Source organism: Balaenoptera physalus (assembly GCF_965194825.1).
Source record: "Balaenoptera physalus genome assembly, chromosome: 11".
Taxonomy (NCBI): domain Eukaryota; kingdom Metazoa; phylum Chordata; class Mammalia; order Artiodactyla; family Balaenopteridae; genus Balaenoptera; species Balaenoptera physalus.
Genome location: NC_138896.1, coordinates 37786498 through 37811083, shown reverse-complemented (window position 1 = coordinate 37811083; position 24586 = coordinate 37786498). Strand labels below are relative to the sequence as shown.

The window sequence follows — 24586 nt, the reverse complement described above, 5'->3', positions numbered from 1 at the left end:
AGCATCTACAAATGAGCATGGGGGCCTGAATTAATGACATCCACAACAAACCTTTTTCTAAGCCATTTGTGTCACTCTCCTTTCCGTTTCCCAATTTTATATCACGTTGGCTAGATACTGAAAAGAGAAAGGGCAAGAAGCACCTACCCCTGTTTAAAAACCGTTAGTGTCTTAGAAACTTTTTGTATTTGTAGACTGCCTTTGTCCACAATATTTTAAAATTTTTTCTACAAATTCTGTAGCATCGCTGAGTTAAATTGTGAGGTAGGTAAATGGAGGGAGGGAGAGTATCCCCGTGATTTAACATCATGTCGTCTTTTTTTCTCATTTTCCTAGATCTTCGAAAGAATTCTATTTATTTGGGCAATCCGACACCCTGCCAGTGGGTATGTCCAAGGAATTAATGACCTGGTCACTCCGTTCTTTGTCGTCTTCCTCTCAGAATATGTTGGTAAGAAGCATGAGTACCAAGTTGAACAAGCTTTTGCTCTTTCTTATCTGTGGTCTGTTTGTTTTTCCCAAGAATGCAGCCAGTGGGCACGTCTTGCTGAAAAAGAGATAGTGGCTTTAGAATACACAGCTAAACCTGTTGTTTTTTTTTTTTAATTATTTATTTATTATTTATTTTTGGCTGTGTTGGGCCTTCGTTTCTGTGCGAGGGCTTTCTGTAGTTGCGGCAAGCAGGGGCCACTTTTCATCGCGGTGCGCGGGCCTCTCACTATCGCGACCTCTCTTGTTGTCGAGCACAGGCTCCAGACGCGGAGGCTCAGTAGTTGTGGCTCACGGGCCTAGTTGCTCCGCGGCATGTGGGATCGTCCCAGACTAGGGCTTGAACCCGTGTCCCCTGCATTGGGAGGCAGATTCTCAACCACTGTGCCACCAGGGAAGCCATAAACCTGTTTTAACAGCAGCCGCAGCAGCAGCCTGGAATTTCTCTCTTGAGATGGTCACAGATCTCACCTAAGAAGACCTTTGCCAAAGAATGACCAAATTGATATATTTATGTTCTGCCATAAACAGATGGTTTGATGGTTTGACTGAGGTTCCTTTTGGATTATTTTGAACTCGTCTCAAACGCAGACCCTCATCTGTGAAAGCTGGAATTTTAGATTATACATCAGGCCTTCACACTTCAGTTCACATGCTGTATCTTGGGAGCAGGATGTGGACGTATAGAGTGGGAAAGGTGCCAGAATCCAGCTCACACTGGAGGTAATGGAATGGGCCAAGGGGAGCTCCGGGACCTTGGTTTCTCCTCCTCTTCCTTCACCTCTTACCCCACTGGGTTCTTGTCACTTTGAACAGAGTGATTCGCTGTCACGGCAGCAGTTAGGTTTTCTTACAGCTCCAGCCACCTGCTCCAGCCAGGCCTAAATCAGTCAGAGTCTTAAAAGGCATTGAGGATCCTCCACTTTTTTGGTTTCCTCAGTCACTTGTGCTTCAAGACTCAGAGGAAAACCTGTCTGTCATGGCCTGATGCTTTGTTCTCTTAGTCAGAGAGAAGTTCATGTGGGAATAAGAACACTGAAAAGGATTTTAGAAAACTATCCGTCTACTCCCCTCATTTCACAGATGGCTTGTGAGATCCCTTGCCTCCTTATTAGTGGCAGGGCTAGGACCAGAACCCTCTTCTTCAGACTCTGGGGGTGGTGGGTTATTCCTTCTGTAGAAAGCCATTGCAGGGGGTAGGATGGTAATGAGAAGGGGACTGGAGTGGAGCCCCTTGGAGGGGGAGGGCATAAGAAATGCCTCACTTGATCCTTCCCATTCAGGTTTTCTCGTGGGACTCAAAGCCGTGGTGTTTTGGTCTTTCATGAGGCAGCCTTTTTTATTTTTCATTACTCAAAACGTTAAGGCAACCTAATGATGCCATTCCTTGTTCCCCTTAAGTGACAGCAGCCAGGGCAGAACTGGAAGTCAGGGTGGAAGGTCACACTCTTGTTCACTCCGTCCAGTGACCCTAAGCAAAAGCATATAAATAAAGCTTTTGCTGGAGAACTTTCATTTTCCCCTCACATTAATAGGTCAGTTTTCAGAGGCAGCTTAATTCTCTGTGGTTTAACTTTATTAAAGAGCGGTGCAGCTGGTCTGTCGGGATTTGGGGGTTGATTCTTGCAGTAGTACTTTTCTGAAATGGTATTCAAGGATGAGCCTAGGAAGGTATTAATCCATTCATTAATCTACATTTGAGGTCTGAACACTGGCATTGCCAGTTTTTATGCCAATTAAGGGAAATCCTCAGCAGCTGCAGTTCTAATTGGATATTAACTATCTGGTTGGCTGTCATTTATATTTTGTACCAAATTTTCTTTTATCTTCTATAGGCGCCCATCCCATCAGCCCCACCAAGCACTGTGCCTTTCTTTTTTGTTTTTTAATAAATTTATTTATTTATTTATTTTTGGCTGCATTGGGTCTTTGTTGCTGTGCACGGGCTTTTTCTAGTTGCAGTGAGCGGGGGCTCCTCTTCGTTGTGGTGCGTGGACTTCTTCAGTAGTTGTGGCTCACGGGCTCAGTAGTCGTGGCTCGAGGGCTCTAGAGCGCAGGCTCAGTAGTTGTGGTGCACGGGCTTAGTTGCTCCGCGACATGTGGGATCTTCCCAGACCAGGGCTCGAACCCGTGTCCCCTGCATTGGCAGGCGGATTCTTAACCACTGCGCCACCAGGGAAGTCCACTGTGCCTTTCTTTGATAGATATGACTGCATTCTGATCTGGGTGTTTGGTTTGTCAGTCTCACCTGCTGACCAGTGAAACCATTGCTGACCCACAGCGTTTACACAGTGAAGCGTGGGCTTCTCTGCCCCTCCTCAGCAAGGAAGCCTTTCTTGGCAAGGCTGTACTCAGTTTCACCTCTGCAGCAGACTTCAGATGGGTGTTTGGTACCTCCTCCTAGAACTAGGAAGGCGGGGCCCATTCTTTTTTTACAAAAAACTTTTCAGTTTCAAGCATATGTACAAGTAGAAAAAATAATACCATAAATCCCTGTCCATTCTTCACGCACTCATCTTTCTAAGTAAGCAAATCTCAATGTCAAGCACCATATAATTTCATCCATAAATATTTCCATATGTACCTTTCGAAGATAGTGATTAAAGAAACTCACAGCTGTAATGCAATTATTACATCTAAAAAGTTATAATAGCTCCTTAATATAATCTAATATACAACACTATTCAAATGTTCTTGATTCCCAAAAATATATTTAACAGTTTGTTTGAATCAGGGTTCAAATCAGGTCCACACATTCTACTAATTGGTTGATATGTCTCTTAAATCTCTCTTAATCTATCAGTTCCCATCCATCTCTCTTTTCCTTAGGAGTTTGTACCTTTAGCCCTTATTTTTCCAGTTTTCAAACTAGGACTTGCCAGGCCAACCAGTAATACAACCCTGATTTTGTAAAGCACTTTACTGTTTGCAAAGTACTTTGACTTACCTGATTTCATTTAGTAGCCCCCAATATCTCTTTAAGGTAGATGTATTAACCTATTTTAAATGAGCTTCCCAAACTCAAACCTAGGTCTTTTGACCTAAATACCTGTTTTCTTTATAAGAATTGGTGGTATCTCAACTTAGATCTATCTAGTGGCTCCCTCTTCTCCATTCCCTGCTCCAAAGCAGGCAGCACATTTCTTACTGCTCCTTTTCTTAAAAAAAAAAAAAAAAAAATACAGTAGAGGTACATACTCATTTAAAAAAATCAAGGACTTCCCTGGTGGTGCAGTGGTTAAGAATCCGCCTGCCAATGCAGGGGACACGGGTTCGAGCCCTGGTCTGGGAAGATCCCACATGCTGCGGAGCAACTAAGCCTGTGTGGCACAACTACTGAGCCTGCGCTCTAGAGCCCGTGAGCCACAACTACTGAGCCCGCATGCCACAACCACTGAAGCCCACATGCCTAGAGCCTGTGCTCCACAACAAAGAGAAGCCACTGCAATGAGAAGCCTGCACATCACAACAAAGAGTAGCCCTTGCTCGCCACAATTAGAGAAAGCCTGCGCACAGCAACGAAGACCCAATGCAGCCAAAAATAAACAAATAAATAAATAAATTTATTAAAAAAAAATAAAAACAATATAGAATTGTTATTACCTCACCCCTACCCCCCATCACCAGAGGTGACTACTGTTGACCTCTTGGTGTGTATTTTTCCAGTCCTTTTCCTGTGTGCGGATAGAGCTGCATATATTATTTTTCTTTGTTGTATCCAGAAAACTGGGATCAAACTTATCCATACTTTTCTCTATCTTGCTTGTTTTCATTCACAAATATCGGGCCAACTTTCCAAGTTTGGACATATGGATCTACCTCATCATTTTCAGCAATTATATTTACTTTCATCAAACTTTACTATAGTTTAGTAAACAATTCTTTTATAGTAGGACATTTAAATAATCTACAATTTTTAGCTGTTATAAAGAACACTTCAATGAATATCCTTGTACATATTTTCTTATGCATTTGTGTTAAAATACACGTTTCCCTGAAAGAGAACCCATAGAACGGAAATTACTAGTCCTAAAAGCATGCCAAATAGGTACCACTCCAAAATTACACTGCAAAAAGGTTTACAGCAGTTTATACTCCAGCCACTATTGTTTGGGTGCACTCTTCACATCCTTAGCAAAACTGGGTATTTTAGTCTAACTGTGTTTCACCAATTTGGCAAATAAACCGTGGTTTGTGTTTCAGTTTTTATTTCCACTTGCTCATCAGTGAGGTGGTTTATCTTTTCTTTTGTGTATTAGCATTTGTTTCTTTTGTCATCTGCTTGTTCAAATCTTTTATCCAGTCTATGGCCATACCACCCTGAATGCGTCTGATCTCGTCTGATCTCGGAAGCTAAGCAGGGCCGGGCCTGGTTAGTACCTGGATGGGAGACTGCCTGGGAATACCGGGTGCTGTAGGCTTAAAAAAAGAAGAAAAAAATTTCTTTTATCCAGTTTTTTCGTTTTTTAAAAAATAACTATTTATTTGGTTAGTTATTTATTTAGTTATTTATTTATTTTTGGCTTCTTTGCGTCTTTGTTGCTGCGCGTGGGCTTTCTCTAGTTGCGGAGAGCGGGGGCTACTCTTCGTTGCGGTGTGTGGGCTTCTCATTGCGGTGGCTTCTCTTGTTGAGGAGCACGGGTTCTAGGTGCGCAGGCTTCAGTAGTTGCAGCACACGGGATCAGCAGTTGCCGTGCGTGGACTCTAGGGCGTGTGGGCTTTGGTAGTTGTGGCACGTGGGCTCAGTAGTTGTGGCTCGAGGGCTCTAGAGTGCAGGCTCAGTAGTTGTGGTGCACGGGCTTAGTCGCTCTGTGGCATGTGGGGTCTTCCCAGACCAGGGATCAAACCCGTGTCCCCTGCATTGGCAGGTGGATTTTTAACCATTGCGCCACCAGGGAAGTCCTACCCAGTTTTTTCTATTGGACTGTTGGTCTTGTTTTGTAAGAGCTTTATGTGGATTAGATATATTCATTTTTCATCTGCTATGTGTTAAAAATATGAGGTCAAACCACATGAAGTTGCTAATATTCAACCATTTTTGACACATCCCTCCATGGGAATTTTATATAGTTCAAGCTAATTCTTTTTTTTCTCCCAGACCATCATTTGTCTTTTCAACTTTGTTTACTGTGTCTCCTTACGTAGCACTTCCTAATTTTTATGTGGTCAAATCTGTCCATTCGACAGGTATTTATTGAGCTCCTCCTATATGCCAGAGGATAGAGTGACTAAGATAACAGATGTGGGCCCTGCCCTTATGGAGCCTCCCATCTAGTGCAGGGGTTAAAAGGCTCACAGAAAATTAAACAGTCATTGCAAAGTGTGAGAAGGACATGAAGGAAATACCTCCTCCTTTATGGTTTTTAGATTCGGTATATTGCTTAGGAAGTCTTTCCCCACCCCGGTATTATAAGAATATTCTTCCATGTTTTCTTCTAATACGCTTGTGGTTTTGATTTTACATTTAGCTTTTTAAATTCCAGTAGTAATTTATTTTCCTGTACAGTGGGGGTTGGATTTAAAGTTACTGTTGCAACTGGATAGTTCATTTTTTGAACACTGTTTATAAATAGTACATCCTTTCTTCACTCATGTGAAATCCCTCTTCATAATATAAATTTCTTTATTTATATGGTTTACTTATTTCTGTTCCATTTATCTCCATTTCTATGCATGTACCAACAGCTTGGATTTTTGACCTTTGTAGTGTGTTTTATTATTATTTCAGGGCCAGTCTCTTTCATCATCCTTTTGTAAAAATTGTCTTGGCTCTTCTTCCAGGTGAACTTTAGAATCAACTTGCCAAATTCAGGATGTAGGGAACCCTTTTGAATTTTTATTGGAGGTGCTGCAGTAAATTTACAAATTAGTTTGGTGGGGTATTTTTTTCTTTTTTTGATAGCAGCTTTGTTGAGATGGCATTAGTATACCATACAATTCACCCATTTAAAGTGTACAATTCAATGGTTTTTAGTATATTTATAGAGCTGTGCAACCATCAGCACAGTCAATTTTAGAATATTTTCATCAGCCCGAAAAGAAACCCTGTACCCCTTAGCCATGACTCCCAAGCCCCCGCACCCCCTCTATTCCTAGGCAACCATTAATCTACTCTCTGTCTCAATGGATTTGCCTTTTCTGGACATTTCATAAAAATGGTCATTCCTTTTTATGGTCAAATAAATATTCCATTGTATGAATGAATATACCACATTTTATTTGTCTGCTCATCGGTTGCTGGGTATAAATTAAGCTTCAAAGAAACAAGGCATACAGACTTCCCTCCAGCCTCAAGGCCTTTCCTGAACATAGATTCAACATTGTTTGTGGCCTTCAAGAATAGTTCTCTTGTCTGAGTAATAATGCTGCTTTTCTTCCCTTCTCTAACAGTGCCATATCCTAGTAAGGCAGCTACTGTGAGAGGTGTGTTGTTATGACCTCTCTGATATGACTCTCCCTACCACAGGAGGCCTCAGGTATCCTTCACCCATGGAACAGGCCAGGCAGTTGCCCTCATCATCCCAGGCAGGTATCGTCAGGCAGCCTTAGCCCACCACCCCATCTTACTGAGCTGTAGTGTGGAGGACATGTCCTAGTAGAGCTATGGGATCTACATACCACCAGGACGTTGTTTGGCCTCTCTCCTATCTCCTCCCCTATCTGTTTTTTATTACTTTTATAAATTGGTACCTGAGCTGGCTTCATGCTTTGTGTCATGTTTGTTGTAAAATAGTTGAAAACGGGGAGAACCAGTGACTCCCCTCTGAGTTGCTAGAGGATTTTTCTGTAGCTGGCTTAGCCCCCCAGTAGCCTCTTTATCTGCTGAAACCAGCTGCTCACATAGAAGTGGGTCCTCTGTGGATAAACCAGCTATGTCTGGGTCCAGAGGTGACAATGCTGGAGGGTCACCCCTGGGGAGATAGAGTCTCTGGACTGTGACCCCTGAGATGGTGGAATGCCTTTAGACTCTCATCTCCAAAACCTAATGGACTTAGATGACATTATTGATCTAGCTTGGAACATATTAAGGTCAAATGTAATTGATGATGTGGCCATCGCCAAATTAAGCTGTGTAACAGCAACTGTTTAAGTGATGCAAATGAGGAAGTCGTATAGAAAAGTGGGGCTCATGACATGTCCTGTTTTCAAAAGAAGAGTGGTGCCTGGTGATTTCTTTCATTACAAAATGAAACACTGTCAAATAACTCTCCCCCTTTTCCTCTGCATGAAGTAGTACAGCAGGATTTTCATTTCAGGTTTTGCTTAGAAGCATGACAGCAGTAGAACTCCCAGAAGGGAAGTCTTTCCCATACCTCTGACTCATGTTCCCTGCGTGACATTTACACTCAGATATGTCATAAATGACCAGTTAGGATTAGCTTGTCTGCACTGACAGGGGACCAATACCTTAAGCAAGAGAGAAAAGCTTATTTCTCTCACCTTAAAAGTCAGGAGGGAAGTAGTCTGGCGCTCCATGGTATCAGGGATCCAGCCTCCTCTCTCTCTTGTCCTGCCATTCTCAGCATGTGTTTTTGTACTCATGATCCAAGATAGCTGCTTGTGCTCTAGCCATCACATCTATATTCCAGGCAGTATGGAGGGGGAAAGGAAGAAAGGCATACTCCTTCTGTTGAAGGACACTTCCCAAGTACATGACACTTGGTTTTGAATCTCTCTTGTCTGAACTTAGTCTTATGGCCATTCCCATCTGCAAGTGAGCCTGGAAAACATAGTCTGTATCCCAGGTGGCCAGTACCCTTACGGGTCCTTTCCCCAAGGAGGAGTGGGTTATTTATGGATAGTGACAATCTTTGCTATCCCTAGGCTCCTCAGACGCAGTGTTTGACTAACTCCTCTCCATACCCAACCACCCTTTTCTCTCAGTTGCCAGCATTTCCTGTCACTTAAGTCAGAAATGCTAAGACTTGTTCGTAATTCTTTTTTCTCATTCTTGCATATCCAATCAGTTACAGAGCTCTGATGATTTCATGTCCTAAATATTTCTTGAATCTGCTTCCCTCTCTATTCCTCCTATGACTACCCTAGCTTAGCCCTGGATTGCTGAAATGGCCAAGTGTGTTTTCCCATCTCTGGTTTTTATCCCCTTCTTCCCATCTTTCACACCATTTAAACACAGACTTGTTGGTGCAGCTCCTTTGCTTAAAACCCTTCACTAGCATCCCATCACCTACAGTTAAAATGTCCACATTCTCAGGAGTTCCCTTGTGCCCTAATGGTTAGGATTCTGGGCTTTCACTGCCATGGCTCGGGTTCAATCCCTGGTCAGGGAACTGAGATCCTGCAAGCCACGCAGCACAGCTAAAAAAAATAAAAAAGTCCAGATTCTCTAGCTTGTGTAAGGCCCTGTGTGCTCTACTTCCTGCCTCACCTCTTAAACTCAGAAATCCAAAACTGACAGTTTTAATCTAAAGCCTTGTCCTGTACCATCTCTTTATCCCCTGGGCTAATCCTTGTGCATCCTTTAAGACACCCCTTCTTCCTGGAAGCCTGCCCTGAGACTTCTTGCCTGCCCCCACCACCCCAGTGGTACTCTTTCCATAATCCTGTACATTTCCCCTTTGTAGGACTTTACCACACCAATTATTGTGTGTTTCCCTCCTACCCTCTCCCACCAGACTGTATGATTCTTTGAGGCCAGAGACTATTTTAAACATCTTTATATTCCCAGTGCTTTTATTTTGGTGTCCAAAATAGGCATTCCATACATGTCTAGATGAATGAAAGAATGAAAATTTCGTAACGTTGCTAGATATTCAGGAAATAGTGCAGCTTTGCTGGGCTTGGCCACTAGAGGGCAGTGAATTACCGTATTCTGCTACTGTGCTGAGATAGTCAAAAGTTCTCTCTCTTGTAAGGGATGGAGATGGAGTTCCATCACTCATTCAGCAAATACTTATTGAGAACTACACCGTGCCAGGCACTGCTCTAGGCACTGGGGATACAACTGTAAACAAAGTGGACGAAAATCCCTGCCTTTCACTTCTAGGTATTTATACAAGGAAGATGAAAGCGTATAGTCCCCCAAAGGCTGCATAGGAATATTCATAACAACTGTATTAATATAGACAAAAATTGGAAACAACCCAAATATCTGTTAAGAGGAGAATGGATGGTCACACAGTGGAATAGTACTCAGCCATAAAAAAGAATGAACTACTGATAAAAGCAAGAACATGGAAGAAATCATCTCAAAAACCATTATGTTGAACAAAAGAAGCCAGATACCGAAAAAGTACACATTGTATGATTCCATTTAAATGGAGTTCATAAATAATCTACAGTGATAGAAATCAGAATGATGGTCGACTCTTGGTGGGAGATTGATTGGGAAGAGGCAAGAAGAGACTTTATAGGGTGATGGAAATGTTCTCTATTTGGACTGGGGCACTTTTTTACACAGATGTATACATGTGTCAAAACAGAACCGTGCGCTTATGTGTAGTCTAATGTAGGTAAGTTATATGTAAAACTAAATCCCTTCCACTGAGCGTAAATTCTGATGAGCAGAAACTGACAATAAATAGAAAAATAGGGCTTTCCTGGTGGCGCAGTGGTTGAGAATCCGCCTGCCAAGGCAGGGGACACGGGTTCGAGCCCTGGTCCGGGAAGATCCCACATGCCGCGGAGCAGCTAAGCCCGTGCGCCACAATTACTGAGCCTGCGCGTCTGGAATCTGTGCTCCGCAACAAGAGAGGCCGCGATAGTGAGAGGCCCGCACACAGCGATGAGGAGTGGCCCCCGCTTGCCACAACTAGAGAAAGCCCTCGCACAGAAACTAAGACCCAACACAACCATAAATAAATAAATTAAAAAAAAAAATCAGAAGATTCCTACATTACAAGTGTATATGAATTAAAAAAAAAAAAAATTAAAAAAAAAAATAAGTAAGGTATTTGTTACCTTGACTGCGATAAGTGCTATGCAGGAGAACAAAGGAGGAAAGAAGGACACAGTTGTGCCCTGTTGGCAAGAGTGGGGACAGGAGCAGGTTTCAATCAGGGTAGTGAGCCGGGGTCACACTGAGAAGACGATGTTTGAGCAAAGTCCTGAAGGAGGAGAGGGGGTGAGCCATGCAGTTAATTTTTGGTAGTTAACACTCAGATTTTCAGAGGAAAGGAGTTGTTGTTACTAACTCCCCACATGCCCAGGCACCATGGCGCCTGCTGCCGTGTCTTGCTCCTGGGCTGCTGTGGATTATACTCCAGCTCCGTGCCCTTAGATCCTGGGAGGCTTCATTGTGCATCTCACACCCGACTCTGCCCTGCCGCTCCTGTTCCTCCCCGCCTGGCAAGGTGTGGAGGCCAAAGCTGAAACCGGACAGACTTACGTAGTCTTTCACTGTCTTAAGAGGACGTTCCTTTTTTTCCTTTTAAAATGTAAACTTCCTATTGAAGCATAACATACACTTTTTAAAGTACATATGTCATTACATGCACAGCTCAATAAATTTCCCCTAAATAACCAGCACCCAAGTGGAACATTTCCAGCACTGCAGAAGTCCCCTTGTGTTCCCTTCTAGCCCCTCCCCTCACCCCCACAAGGGTAACTATTTTCCTGACTTCTAACACCTCGATTAGTTTTGCCTGTCTCTAAACTTTATATAAATTGAATCATAGAGTAAGGATATTCCACTTTGCATTTTCATGCTACTGGTTTGGAGGGAACTGGGAGTGAGACCGATGCTGAATTTTTAGCGCTCACCCTGTTTGGGACTTTACCCCTTTCTTCAAGGTGCCTCCTGGCCCCGTCTGCATAGATGCAGCAGCCTCATGTGTGATAGTTGAGACATATGAGACTCTTTCCAGCAACAGACATGTATGTGGGGACGCCCAGCCAGAGTGCTGAGCTGAGCTGAGCTGCTTTCAGCGGACAGCTGAGAGCAGTGTGAGCATTTGGTGGGATGTCCAGTGCTGGATTTTCTCCCCTGTAGGAGGTAAGCTCTCCCAGGGCGAGTTGTAGCTTGTCATCTCCTGCACTGTAGGACCCGGCCTGCTCTCTCCCTGGTGGTAAACCAAGTGACACGTGCATGCCCACTTGCTCTCTCTCTCTCATCTGACCCCCCAAAAAATGAGAAATTATAACAGAGGAGAAATTGAGGTAGCCAACATAGTCAAGATGTTTGAGCCTAGATGAGGAGCCTCTGGGCAGCTGACATTGGCACTGGGGACCTTGGACTCCCTAGAGCCTGTTCACATACACAGTGTCTTGGTGACATGCTGCCTGGCTCTGTGGGTGGTCTTTGGGCAGGTCCTAGAAGGTGAAGTGTGTGCTGGATCTGGCCCCTCCCTGCCCCCATAACCTGAATACTCATATAGTTCAGGTTCATGTAATCTGAGGTCATAGCCAACAGCCACTCGTGTTTGTTAAATAAAAGTAATCCAAAAAAAAAAAAAAAAAGAGTAATCCAGGAGCCTCAGGAAAGTAGAGATGGTTTAGTGATATGTTGGTTTTTAAAATTAATTTTAGCCAGGCTGCCCCACGCTGAGTAGTGGACAGCCAGAGATCATTTTGAGTTAATATTTACCTTTTAGTCACTGCCCTGATTGACAGGCATGGCGTCGGGAAGGGCTCCATGGTCAGCTGTTTCTCTGTGTCTTGGAAACAGCACGTCTCCTCTCACTCAGTCTGGAACATGGTCTTCATGAAGCAGAAAGGCCCCGCATGGGTCTCCGCTCTTTAGGAACCTCAGAAGAAGTCTTTCCTCTAACCTCCTCCCTGTCCTCACTGCCCTTTCTTTGTCAGGTGGTTTGACTTTTCTGGGTTTAGCCGAGGGGCCCCTCTACTTTTTTTTTTTTTTTTTTAATATTTATTTATTTATTTATTTATTTGGCTGCGTTGGGTCTTCGCTGCTGCGCGGGCTTTCTCTAGTTGGTGGCGAGCAGGGGCTACTCTTCTTTGCTGTGCGTGGGCTTCTCATTGCGGTGGCTTCTCTTGTTGCGGAGCACGGGCTCTAAGCATGTGGGCCTCAGTAGTTGTGGCATGTGGGCTCAGTAGTTGTGGCTAGCAGGCTCTAGAGTGCAGGCTCAGTAGTTGTGGCTCATGGGCTTAGCTCCTCCACGGCATGTGGCATCTTCCTGGACCAGCGATCGAACCCACGTCCCCTGCATTGGCAGGCGGATTCTTAACTACTGCACCACCAGGGAAGTCCCGGGGCCCCTCTACTTTGTCCATGCTCAGCTGTGGTGGCCTTGTCTCAGCTGCTGCTATCAAATACTTGCCTGAAAATGCCAGATGAATAACACCCAACAATAAGTTTCTATAGCACTTGAACCACTTAAAAATTAGTACATACAGGTGATCAGATGAATTCCTTGACACTTTTCTTAAAACTGTGTTTCTTTTTTTTTTAATATATATATTTTTTTAACTTTTTATTTTTGGCTGCGTTGGGTCTTCGCTGCTGCACAGGCTTTCTTCTAGTTGCGGTGAGTGGGGGCTACTCTTCGTGGTGGTGCGCGGGCTTCTCATTGCAGTGGCTTCTCCTGTTGCGGAGCACGGGTTCTAGGCGCACGGGCTTCAGTAGTTGTGGCGTGTAGGCTCAGTAGTTGTGGCTCACGGGCTCTAGAACGCAGGCTCAGTAGCTGTGGCACACAGGCTTCATTGCTTCACGGCATGTGAGATCTTCCAGGACCAGGGCTCGAACCCGTGTCTCCTGCATTGGCAGGCAGATTCTTAACCACTGTGCCACCAGGGAAGCCCAAAACTGTGTTTTTCTGGATGAAATATTTAACTCTTATTTTATGAAGTTCTTTAGATGTATAGCTGAAAAGGTTTTTCTTTTCCTTTTCTCTATCAGTTTACTTTTGTGATCAGAAAATATTATGTAAGGTATTCTTATGAGTCCAGTTTTAAAAAAAAAAAAGACAGGAATCAGGTAAGCCAGAGGCTTCGGAAAATACAAGGGCTGCCTGTAGTCTGATGCCTTGAATCCTCTCATGCCTGCCAGTCGGGCTGATTAATTCTGACCCAGCAGATCACAAAGTACAGAAATTGCCCTGCGATCATGGATGGTTCCTGGGAAATGCCTAAAGCAGTTAACGGACAAGTTAACTCTTGTCAGTTTAAGCAAAAGCGGTTCTTCCCGAAGCTGTAGGGGAGTGTTTGAGGCATAGGTGAGGCTGATTTTAGGCCCGAGATCTGGAGTTCTCAGAAAAATAAATACTTGACTGGGGCTACCACTCAGGTGGTACATTTTCTCAGCTAATAATGCCGGGCTTGACAGCATGTTCTTGTCAAGCCTGGAATGGGCAATTTGATTTTTATAAAGAGCTTTTGGGTTTCCTCTTTTTGGATGCTTTGCCTCTTAAAACAGCCATAAAATATCCCTTAAACTCTCACTCCCTCCAATCTGAGTCCTGGCTGCTGAATGCTGCATAATGACAACCAGAGACGCTGCCCTCGTTGGAGACTGTGTTGCTGGCATGGTTTCCCGTTCCAGCTTCAATTATATGTTGGATTTTCTCAAGTGGGACGTTTAATGATCCTTCTGAACAGACTGTTTATGCTGAATGAAGCCCTTCAGAGAGCATTTGGGCCTCCCTTTCTCTGCTGCTTTTTGATGGTGCACTCAGCTCACAGTTTTTGACTGAATGTGTGAATTTTATCCTCCCAGCAGCCAGAACACTAAAACTAAACTCTCCTCCCACTCTCTGAAATGCTGGTGAGCTCTCCCACTGACTGTGAAAGCCATGGGCTAACGGGCAGGCCAGGCGTAAGGGCAGAACATGGGGAAACAACAACCCCCAATTCGAGGCCCCAAGAGAGGGTTCAGCATCCTGTCTGGTCCCTTTTCCCCCTGGACAGCTAAAGGTTTGGAACTGGCACAGTTACTGAGAGCTGTATCTTACCAACTTAAACCTCATGTTCAGTTTTCTTCCTTGAGACCAGAAGGTGGAAATGGAAAGCTTTGAAAATTGACTTTTATTTTTTAGGTACGTTTGGAATTAGGTTAGGTTTGGCTGCGAATAACAGAGATCTAAAATAACAGTGGCTTAAACAAGGTAGAAGTTTATTTGTTCCTCATATAATAACAATAATACTAGCTAACATTTGCATAATGCTTATTTTATGGCAGACACTGTTAGCACTTTTCGTGTATTGATTTGTTTAACCCTTACAATGTGCATTGACACTGGTAGGATATTACCACCTTAACAGATGAGGCGTTGAGGCACGGAAGGTAAAGTCACTTGCCTAAAGCCACATAGCTCGTGAGTGACAGAGCCAGGATTTGAGCCACACAGTCTGGCTCCAGAGTCTGTGCTCTTAGCCACGTGCTCGTCTGTCTGACAGAAAAGCCACAGGTCACCAGGGCTGATGTGGCAGCTGTGCTCCCCAGTCTACTTGGGGACCCAGGCTCTTTCTCCCTTGTTACTCTGCTGTGTGTGGTTTCCATTCCCAGTGACCTTCCCGCTGCAATGTACTGGAGTGGTAGAATGCCCAGGTAGGAAAAGACCCTTCACATTATTGTGGCACTCTGGATTTTCTTTTGGGAAACGTGTATGAATAGTGGGAGTGGTTTTATCTTGAGCCTTCCTTGTGGGTTTCATTTTTTTCTTACAACCCTATTTTCTTTTTCTTTAATAAATTTATTATTTTTTTATTTTTGGCTGCGTTGGGTCTTCATTGCTGCACGCGGGCTTTCCCTAGTTGCGGCGAGCGGGGGCTACTCTTCGTTGCAGTGCACGAGCTTCTCATTGCAGTGGCTTCTCTTGTTGCGGAGCACGGGCTCTAGGCGCGCAGGCTTCAGTAGTTGTGGCATGCGGGCTCAGTAGTTGTGGCTCACAGGCTCTAGAGCACAGGCTCAGTAGTTGTGGCGCACGGGCTTAGTTGCTCCACAGCATGTGGAATCTTCCTGGACCAGGGGTCGAACCGTGACCCCTGCATTGGCAGGCGGATTCTTAACCACTGCACCACCAGGGAAGTTCCACAACCCTATTTTCATAAAGAGGGAAACTACTGCCTTGGACGGTTGGTGTGATCAGTCTCGCTCACTAAAAAGAACACACACTTCCCTAGCGCACTGCTGGGGGTCTGGTCCTGGGGAGTGGTCTGGTGGTACCTGAGGTTAGGTCACTTGAACCTGTGGCCCAGAGTGGTTCTCATATGGTTCCTCTGGCCATTGTTCACGATAGTGGGAGTTGGAGGCACCTGGGTATCCATCCATGGGGGGAACGGATATGTAAAGGGGTGGTGCTCTGTGTGGGGCAGTGAACTAGAGGTCTGTACTGCAACACAGAAGGATCTTAGAAATGTAAGATGAAGCAACAAGAAAAAGGAAGATTCTGAGCTGGGTCTTAGAGCCCAGTATCACTTAATTAAATTAATAGTATATATATGGCCACCCCCCACCCCCCCCCCACACACACAAGCCCCCACTATATAGTAAGTGTTTAAGTTAGAAAAGTAGAAAGATGGTATTTTCTGGAAGGATTTTTTTTTTACATGGTTTCTCAAACGGACCTTTATATATTATCTGAAGTCTTCATTTCTTCAGGCTCAGTGTTGTTTTATAAAATCTTGTTTGTTCTTTTTTGGTGGTGAAAGGCAGATGTAGTCAATGGTAGCCCCTTTTTTCTAAAATCATGTGCATTTTTTCCTGACTATAAAAATTATGCTTATTGTAGAAATTTTGAATAGTAAGGCTTAAAGAAAATAAAAATTCTTTATCCCTACCACCTTGGGAATAAGCACTGTAAACCTTTGTGATCTATTTTGTCTTTCCTCTGTGATTATATAAACACATAAATATTGTATGTGCAGTAGTTGAGAGTAAACCATAAATAATTTTGTACTTTACTCCTTTCCCTCAATGCTGTGACATGCTTTCCCGTGTCATTACAAATTCCTAGTAAACTTCATCTAAAATAAACTATATTGTGCCTACTGTGTGCCAGGCACTGTTGTTGACACTTTACTTGTATTAACTATGGACTTTTACACTGTTCCCAGGGTCATAGCTTTTTTGACAAAGCACCCCGCCCTCCCCAAAAGGGTTTTTACAGCCCTTGATGTCCATTAGAAAAACGCTGTTTATACAGGATGAGAATCTGAGAGTTGTTACACATTTCCCCAAGAAGGTCCAGATGTAGGTCTAAATAGAGTAATAATTCTCATAAATGAAAGAGAATACATTTCATCATATGCCCGTGTCTCTCTGCAGCACCAGGGACTGCAGTGAACACCCTGTTTTCAAAACAGGGCTCCAAGGAGATAAGCTGCGTTTGGCACAGAACTCAAGGGCCTGAACATTTCCATGTGTGGCCTCTGACAGGCATGCAGGGGCCTGTAGGTTGAGGTGGCCTGTCTTGTCCACCTCTCTCTGGCAGGAAGGAAACATCACATGGCCTCTTCCTTCTTCTAGAAGACTCTTATGTTCTCCCCGCTTGTATCTCAGACCAGATAGACAGCCTCTCACTCTTGTCACTTAGTGTGGGATTTCCATGAGAGGCTAATAGGCGATCCTCTTTAAAAGAGGTCCCATGGCTAAAGAAGCTGGGGAAATGCTGGATAAGCAAGGTTAAGGAGATTTACTTAATGCAGAATGTCTAATAACTTCTCAAATCCTTTTGTGTGCTATGATCTTCGTGAATCTCCAAGATGAGGATATATAATGCAGCATTTCTCAAGCATATTTGTCTGTGGAACCTTTTTTCTTGAGTATCCTATAAGACTGAGGTTTTGCAGAACCCATCTTGATAACTACCAGATTGGTGAGATTAAATCCTGGGAGCTTTCACGGGTTTGGGCCATCTTCCTTCACACACTCATCTTCACTTCTGAGTGGTGAGGCCGTGGGTCTGCCTTGTCAGAACTGGAGGATTGCATCTTTAAAATGAACTATGGGGGCTACCTGATCCCACCTTTTCTCACTACCTGTAAGTGTGAGTGTGCTAGACAGTTCAGTGAATTTCTGAAATCAAGGAATTTTTCCAGACCATCTCCAGGGGGCTGGATATAGCTCTTTTTTAAAACTTATTTATTTTTATTTTATTTTTGGCTGCGTTGGGTCTTTGTTGCTGCGCACGGCCTTTTCTCTGGTTGCGGCGAGCGGGGGCTACTCTTCGTTGCGGTGCGCGGGCTTCTCATTGCGGTGGCTTCTCTTGTTGCGGAGCACAGGCTCTAGGTGCACGGGCTTCAGTAGTTGTGGCACGCAGGCTCAGTAGTTGTGGCTCACGGGCTCTAGAGCACAGGCTCAGTAGTTGTGGCACACGGGCTTAGTTGCTCCGCGGCATGTGGGATCTTCCCGGACCAGGGCTCGAACCTGTGTCCCCTGCATTGGCAGGTGAACTCTTAACCACTGCGCCACCAAGGAAGCCCCTGGATATAGCTCTTTGAACAGGAGGCCTGAAGTATTTTTTTCCTCAAACTAAATGAACAAATGCAGTGGAAGAGGAAGATGTGTTGGCCCCAGCAAAACTGATGTGAGAAATGGCCTGTTCAGCGTTGTAAGGAGATCCTCAAGAGCCTTCCTGGGACACACTTGCCCACCTGACAAGGGGACGGGGAGGGTAGGCCCCTGTTCCTTGGCATCGCGTTAGCCTGGCTCTCTCCTGGCCTTAAGGACCCCGTTGAAGATACTAGACTCTGTCTTTCTCTCTTCATTTTTTGGAGAAGACCTCTGGATTTTCTTCACCTTTTGTTTTACAGAAGAGGACGTGGAGAACTTTGACGTGACTAATTTGTCTCAGGACATGCTGCGAAGCATAGAAGCCGACAGCTTTTGGTGCATGAGCAAACTGCTGGATGGGATACAGGTGAGTGGTTCTGCCCTTGTGGGACTCCTGGGTTGGGGCTCCCTGAAGCCCTTTGGGTTCCTTGTTGCTCTTCTGCATCAGACAGGGCCCCCCCACCCAGCATGGCTCCTCTCCTTTTTGGTCCATCCATCTTTACCTTTCATTAGCTTTACAGCTTTCAGAAGGCAATGGTCTAGTGTCCCCTGGAGCCTAAGGAAGTCTCCGTGTTGCCCTGCCTTTGTCATCAGACGGTGCCCCTCCTTTCTTCTGTGCTCCTGGGCCATGCGGTTTGCCTCCACAGCACAGGGCTCTTCTAGGCTTTCCTCACACTCTGCTGTTCTGTGAGATTCCTTTGTTCCCCAAAACACTGGCACCAGCTTCGGAAAAACAGCTTGTGTTTTATAAATGTATTTCAGTGAATTTGAGGGATGGTGGCACGACTGTTTGGTATCCCTGTTCATCCTGAGTCCTATGTTGTTTGCAGGATAACTACACCTTTGCACAACCAGGGATCCAGAAGAAGGTCAAGGCACTAGAAGAGCTTGTCAGTCGGATTGATGGTAGGTTCAGAGGAAGAATTCTCTAGCAGTAGCACAGTGTGATTCTGACACAAGCCAGTTACGCTTGTGGGCCGCCTCCTCAGCCCCCTTCCAAGCCACGGCCCTTTTCAATTCACTCTGTGCTGTTGGCGGCACTGGCATCCTTCCGCATCTCAACCGGAAGGCGAGCTGAGAACTCTGCTGTTATGTCAAGTGCTTTTCTCTCCTTAGTTTTCTACCACTGAGTTCTGTCAGTCCTCCTTCAGCATCTCTCCTCAAATTCACTCTTTCTTCTCGATGTCCATAGCCACAGCTCTGGTCCAGCCTTGCTTGGGATTTTGCAACTTCCTCCTAGAAGGACTTGCCTCCTCCATACTCTTTGCTCTTCCACACCATCTATCACACACCTGCATCTTTCCAAAGCACTGTTCTGGTCATGTCCCTCTTTTGCTCTGAAACCTCCCGTGCTCTCCATTGCTTTTAGCATCAAGTCTGTAGTCTGACCTTGTCCTTCATGCTGTGATGTGACTCAGGACTCCTGGGCTCCATGCCGGGTCCCCAGGTCTGGCTGATACCCTAGCAGGACGTCCCATAGCTCCCTGTGACCTGTCTGGGTGGGGAATATGAGTCGTGGCTTCCTGAAGCAGAATGTCTCTGAGGAACAGGAGCCCTACAGTAAGTCCTTGGCTCTGGCCTGGAATCATGGAGTGTTAGAACTGAAGGCAACTCGGGAAGCCCTGCTGTTGACCGATGAGGAAACTGAGGCCCAGGGAGAGAAGTCGGAATTACTGTCACGTAGAGGTCTGACAGCGAGGTCTTCTGTTAAGAGGAATCTCTAGCACCAATTAATTCCACCAATTACTACACAACTGTTAAGTCCCATTGTCTGGTTTTCTATCACGGATTTTTCTGCTTCACCAAAGCATTCCCTTCCCCAGTATAGAGATTGTATATCTTTCTCCTTTCCCAGGTTCTCTTTCCATGAAAACCTTCCCTGATTTGTTCCACTCACTCCAGCTTCCTTTTATGACTTAGGATTTCAGTCTTCCCAGCATGTTTGATTATTTACTATTTTTATCCTGTGCATCGTATGTGGGATACTTTTAGCCTCTTTGCCTTATTGCCCTGGCCCAGCTGTTAGCTCCATGATGGGGCCCACATCCAGCTCTCTTGCATCCCTCCTGGTACAGGGCCTGTGCTAAGCTGTCTGACAAGGGCCAGGTTCCAGAGGGTCTGAGCTGTGGTTTTTGCCACTGTCTGGCCTGTCCTTTTTTTTTTTTGCTTTTTCCAGCCCTCAAAAATACCTGAAAAATACAGGCACAGTACTTTAGGATGGTGAATTTTTAAATGTATGTATCTTTATGCTTTGAGTTATAGAAGTAATACTTACTCATTACAAAAATTTAGACACTTGAGAAAAACACAGGATAAAAAGTAAAAATCCTCCCCCTTCCTTAAATTCTACTCCCCAGAAATAACCATCGTTGATAGTTACTCTTTCAAAAATTGTATTAAGTATTTGCCCCATGCAGGTGCTGTTGTAAGCACTTTTATTTTCTCCTTTTATTCTCCCCCAAACTTTCTGAGGTATGGATGATTATCTACATTTATAGATTAGGAAACTGAAGAGGGTAGTGATTTTTTTTTTTTTAATCCTGTCAAGCAGTATTTGAGGGGCTGTCATGAGAACAGGGGTCAGGTTTGTTTGGGTTGCTCCAGAATACTACACCAATACCAAGGGGTGGGAGTGGGGAGGGAGCTAGTATCTGCTAGTGTCGACGAGACACTTTCTGGTGAATCACTTAATACATCAGTGGGTGAGGCTGCCCTTGAGTGGAGTCGGTGAACCTCCTTCACTGGCGGTTTAAGTCCCTGCTGGCTGCCATCTGTCAGGGATGCTGAAGAGGAATCCTCACTGGTGGGAGGATGGCCAAGGTGACCCGCACCGTTCTTTTCCATTCTGGCTTCTTCTCTGATGAGTAACAAGGTCAAGCAGGCAAGTGAGCCTTATGTCTCCTGCTGTATGGCTCGAGCAGCCGTGCGAAGGAAGAAAGGTGCCTAGAATATCACTATGAGGTGTTCAAATAGTTCTACTACATGCAGGGCTGAGTAGTAACCATGCACTGTTGCTGCGAGGTGGTGGAGTCAAACGTAAAGGATGGTCAGATGCCGGTTTGGCCCCTCTGTGTCTGGCTTCTCCAGGGAGAGTGGCTGAAAAGAAATGGAAAGCACCTTTTTGGCTCATGTGACTCTTTGAGGGTCCAGTCCCCTAGGTTACTCTCAGGGGGCCAATGACACTTTCTGTTTCAGAGCAGGTACATAATCACTTCCGGAGGTACGAGGTCGAATACCTACAGTTTGCCTTTCGTTGGATGAACAACCTGCTTATGCGGGAGCTTCCCCTTCGCTGCACCATCCGCCTGTGGGACACATACCAGGTATGAGGAGACCCCTGCCCTCTCCATGCCAGGCTGTCCCTGAGGCACCCAGCTCCCTGCCAGGTGTGCAGTATAGCTGCTCGGAAGTTCCCGCCACCTCCTTTCTACCTCTGTGTCTGCTTTAGCCTCATGGGCAGGGCCTCTGCTAAATCTTTTCAGGCCTTTGCTCAGCCAGCCATTAAAGGGGTGCTGTTCTGCTTTCCCACCTTGCAGAAGGACTGGCTCTGAGAGGGCTAGAGCCAGCTCCTTGTCAGGGCTTGGGGACCTAACAGTTTTTTCCCTTCCCAGTCTGAACCAGAAGGGTTCTCCCACTTTCATCTCTACGTGTGTGCAGCCTTCTTGATCAAGTGGAGGAAAGAGATCTTGGATGAGGAGGACTTTCAGGTGAGTGGCCTGGAGCTCAGCCCGCACTGGGGATGAGTGTCAGAATGGGAGTCACCCCGCTAGTGGGGCTGTGCGCATAGAAGCTACCACAGCAGGTACCTGGCTGGAAAGAGCAAAGGAGAAAGGATGCTCACAAGAGGGTGCCCTTCCCAGTTGGCAGGAAGGCACTGGGGCCCAGAGTTCTTCAGCGTGAAAGGGTCTTACTGCCAGAAAGGCTGCAGAGCAGCTGGGCCGGTCTAAGAGACCTTTCAGTCATTCGCTGACCAGCACTGGTTGAATGCCTGCAACATACTGGGCACCATTGAGGGAGTAGGACATACAGAAAGTAGAACATACAGAGAACTCTGCTCTTGTAGAGCTTACATACTGTTGGGGAGAGACTTAAAGTAAACAAAAGCCTAGTAAATAGTAAATTTAAATGAATGTTAGAAGGAGATAAGAAATATAATTTTTTTAAAGGTAGAGCAGGATAAAGGGATTATTAGGTGGTAGGGAAGGGACAGGTTGCAATTTCAAAGTAGTCAGGATAGGCTCACTGAGAAGGTGACATTTGAGCAAAGGCTGGGAGAAGGTGAGGGAGCGAGCCATGTGGACATCTGGGGATCTGCGGGGAGAGCGTCCAGGCAGGAGGAACAGGCTTGCAGAGGCCATGGGGTCGCAATGTGCCTGGGCTGTTGGTGGAACCATGATGGTGGCCAGTGTGGCCTGGAGCAGAGTGGCCCAAGGGAAGAGTAGGAAGAAGTGAGGCCAGAGAAGTCACAAGGGACCCAGATCATGGAGGACTTCGTAGCCAGAGTGAGGACTTTGGCTTTTACTCTGAGTGGAAGGGGAGCCATAAGAGGGTCTTGAGCAGAGGAGGGACATGATCTGACTTACGGTTTCAGAGGTTCACTCTGGTGTGGACTGCAGGTGTGGGCAAGGCTGGAAGCAGGGAGACCACCCAGGAGGCTAGTGTAGGTCGTCCAGGTAACACACGAGAGTGGCTTGGACCTGGATGGTGGAGTGGAGGTGTGACAAGCGGCCTGAGCTTGGATATAGAGCCAACAGGAATTCCTGAGGAATTGTGTGTCGAGTATGACAAAGGGATGAGTCAGGGTGGCTTTGCAGTTTGTGAGAAGCTGTAGGAGGAGCACGTTTACGGAGGAAGATCAGGAGTTCAGTTTTGGGCATGTCGAATTTTAAATGCCATTAGACATCCGAATGGAGAGGTAGCATAGGGAGATAAACCTTAGGGGTCTGGAGTCGAAAGAGAGAGCAGTCTGGACTGGATATGTATGTTTAGGAGCCTTTGGCTAGATGGTCTTTAAAGCCAGTGCCTTGCATGAGATCCGAAGGAGGTGGGAGTGGACAGAGGAGAGAAGAGGGCCAGGCCTGAGCCCTGCGCCCTCCTACGCAAGAGGTCAGGGAGGCGAGGCAGACAGGCAAGGAGGCAGGGGGGTGACCAGTGGGAGCCCAGCGTCCTGGAACCCGAGGTGGGGGATGTGAAGAAGACTGAAGAGGTGGCGGAAGCCAGGCAGCTGCTGCAGGGGGCCCAGGACAGGGGGACGGGGAGTGGGGATAGAGGAGACAGGTTGCCAGGCTCTGCCATCTGCAGAGAGAGAGGCCTGAAGGCAGTTCATGGTCGTAATCTCTGGGGGTGGCAGTGGGCTTTTGTTTTCCTGCTTTGTGCATTGCTGAACTGAGGGGTTTGGGGGTTGTTTTTGTTTTTGTTTTAATGGGTATATATTCCTTTTAAAAATGGGAGGGGAAAAAGCCAGAGGAGGTTGAATGTTTTTCTAAGTTCTAACCGATACCGTAGGTGTTCTCAAGAACGGCAGCATCTCCAGGTGACCCCCGGGGAAGTCCCACTCTGTAATTGGTGTTATGTGGTTAGAGCACAGAAGCCTGTTCAGCAGATAAATGGAAAGACAGGACCCAATTTGCCCAAGGAAGGGCTTTGGAAGAAAAAAGGAAAGAGTGGGCTTCTGTGAGTAGGTGGTAGCTACGGGGCCGAGGCTGCAGGCAGCGGATAAAGAGCCACAGCTTCTGCCAACCAGCAGCATGTGTGGCGCCCTAGGATAAATGAGGACAAGGGGCTGGACTGGCCACGTGCTGGGCGAGCTGTCAGTTTTGATAATGTGGTTGAGATGGAGCAGGATATCGAGAGCACGACGTCTAATTTGGTTATCATGAGCCAGGCTCAGAGGGCCTTGTCATATGTGATAAAAGTGCTTCCGAGATTAGCTCAGGGAGGTGGACGTGATTCCTGGAATGGCTTTTAGCCATTCACAATATCGATAGAGTATAGGACAATAGTCTGTGACTTTAAAACTCTGGTAGACATGGAAGTATTCTATGCTGGGTAGCATATTCGATTATCTGATGGATCTGAGGTCTTTCTGCACTAATCCACAGAATGACAGTGGACTTTTTTGTCAGCTTATTAGCACCTCAGCTAGTCCTACTCATAGAGGAGTCTCCCCTCTTTCCTTTAGACAAAACAGAATGGGTGATTAAAGTTCCTTCCAACTCCATAGTTCTATAATTTTATGAATAATAAAAGAAAAACTGCACCTGGCTGTGTTAGGATAGACGAGCGGTGTCCCTTAGGGGACAGAAGCATGGCACGGGTGTGAGGAACAAGGGCAGAAGAGCGTTGTGTGGGGTTGTGAGATGCTGTTCTGTGACCTCTGTAGAGAAAGAAGGCCCATACATCCTAACTGCTAAAGGGCTGCCTGCAATTAAATCACTGCAGAGGAAGCTCTGTCAGTGAATACAGGTATCCCAGAGAGCCAAACAGGCCTAGCCTGGGGGAGAGAAGTTTTTAGGGCTAAAAGCTGAGTGATTCGAAGAAAAACCAGGTGAAGTAGCTGCAGATATAAAAGTTAGAGTTGTGGCAGTTTCAGCAGACCGGCCATGTATCACCCTTAAAGACCAGAGAAGGGGAGCCAGCTGAGGGTATAGGGTGAAGCAGCAACCCTCCTTCTAAAGTTGGGGACTG

At 45.7% G+C, this 24586-nt stretch overlaps 1 protein-coding gene across 4 annotated transcripts in view; it reads left to right on the top strand.

The window, feature by feature from the left end:
• The window catches only part of TBC1D22B (TBC1 domain family member 22B), a 64332-nt gene that overhangs the window by 30289 nt on the left and 9457 nt on the right, over nucleotides 1-24586 (top strand). For 2 of the 4 annotated variants that reach the window (XM_082412540.1, XM_082412541.1), the window contains exons 8-12: nucleotides 337-451; nucleotides 18160-18266; nucleotides 18730-18805; nucleotides 21095-21222; nucleotides 21511-21606. In XM_082412540.1, coding sequence (XP_082268666.1) covers nucleotides 337-451; nucleotides 18160-18266; nucleotides 18730-18805; nucleotides 21095-21222; nucleotides 21511-21606 — 522 coding nt within the window. The remainder of the gene's footprint in view (nucleotides 1-336; nucleotides 452-18159; nucleotides 18267-18729; nucleotides 18806-21094; nucleotides 21223-21510; nucleotides 21607-24586) is intronic. The other 2 variants (XM_082412542.1, XM_082412543.1) reach the window with 2 other exon arrangements.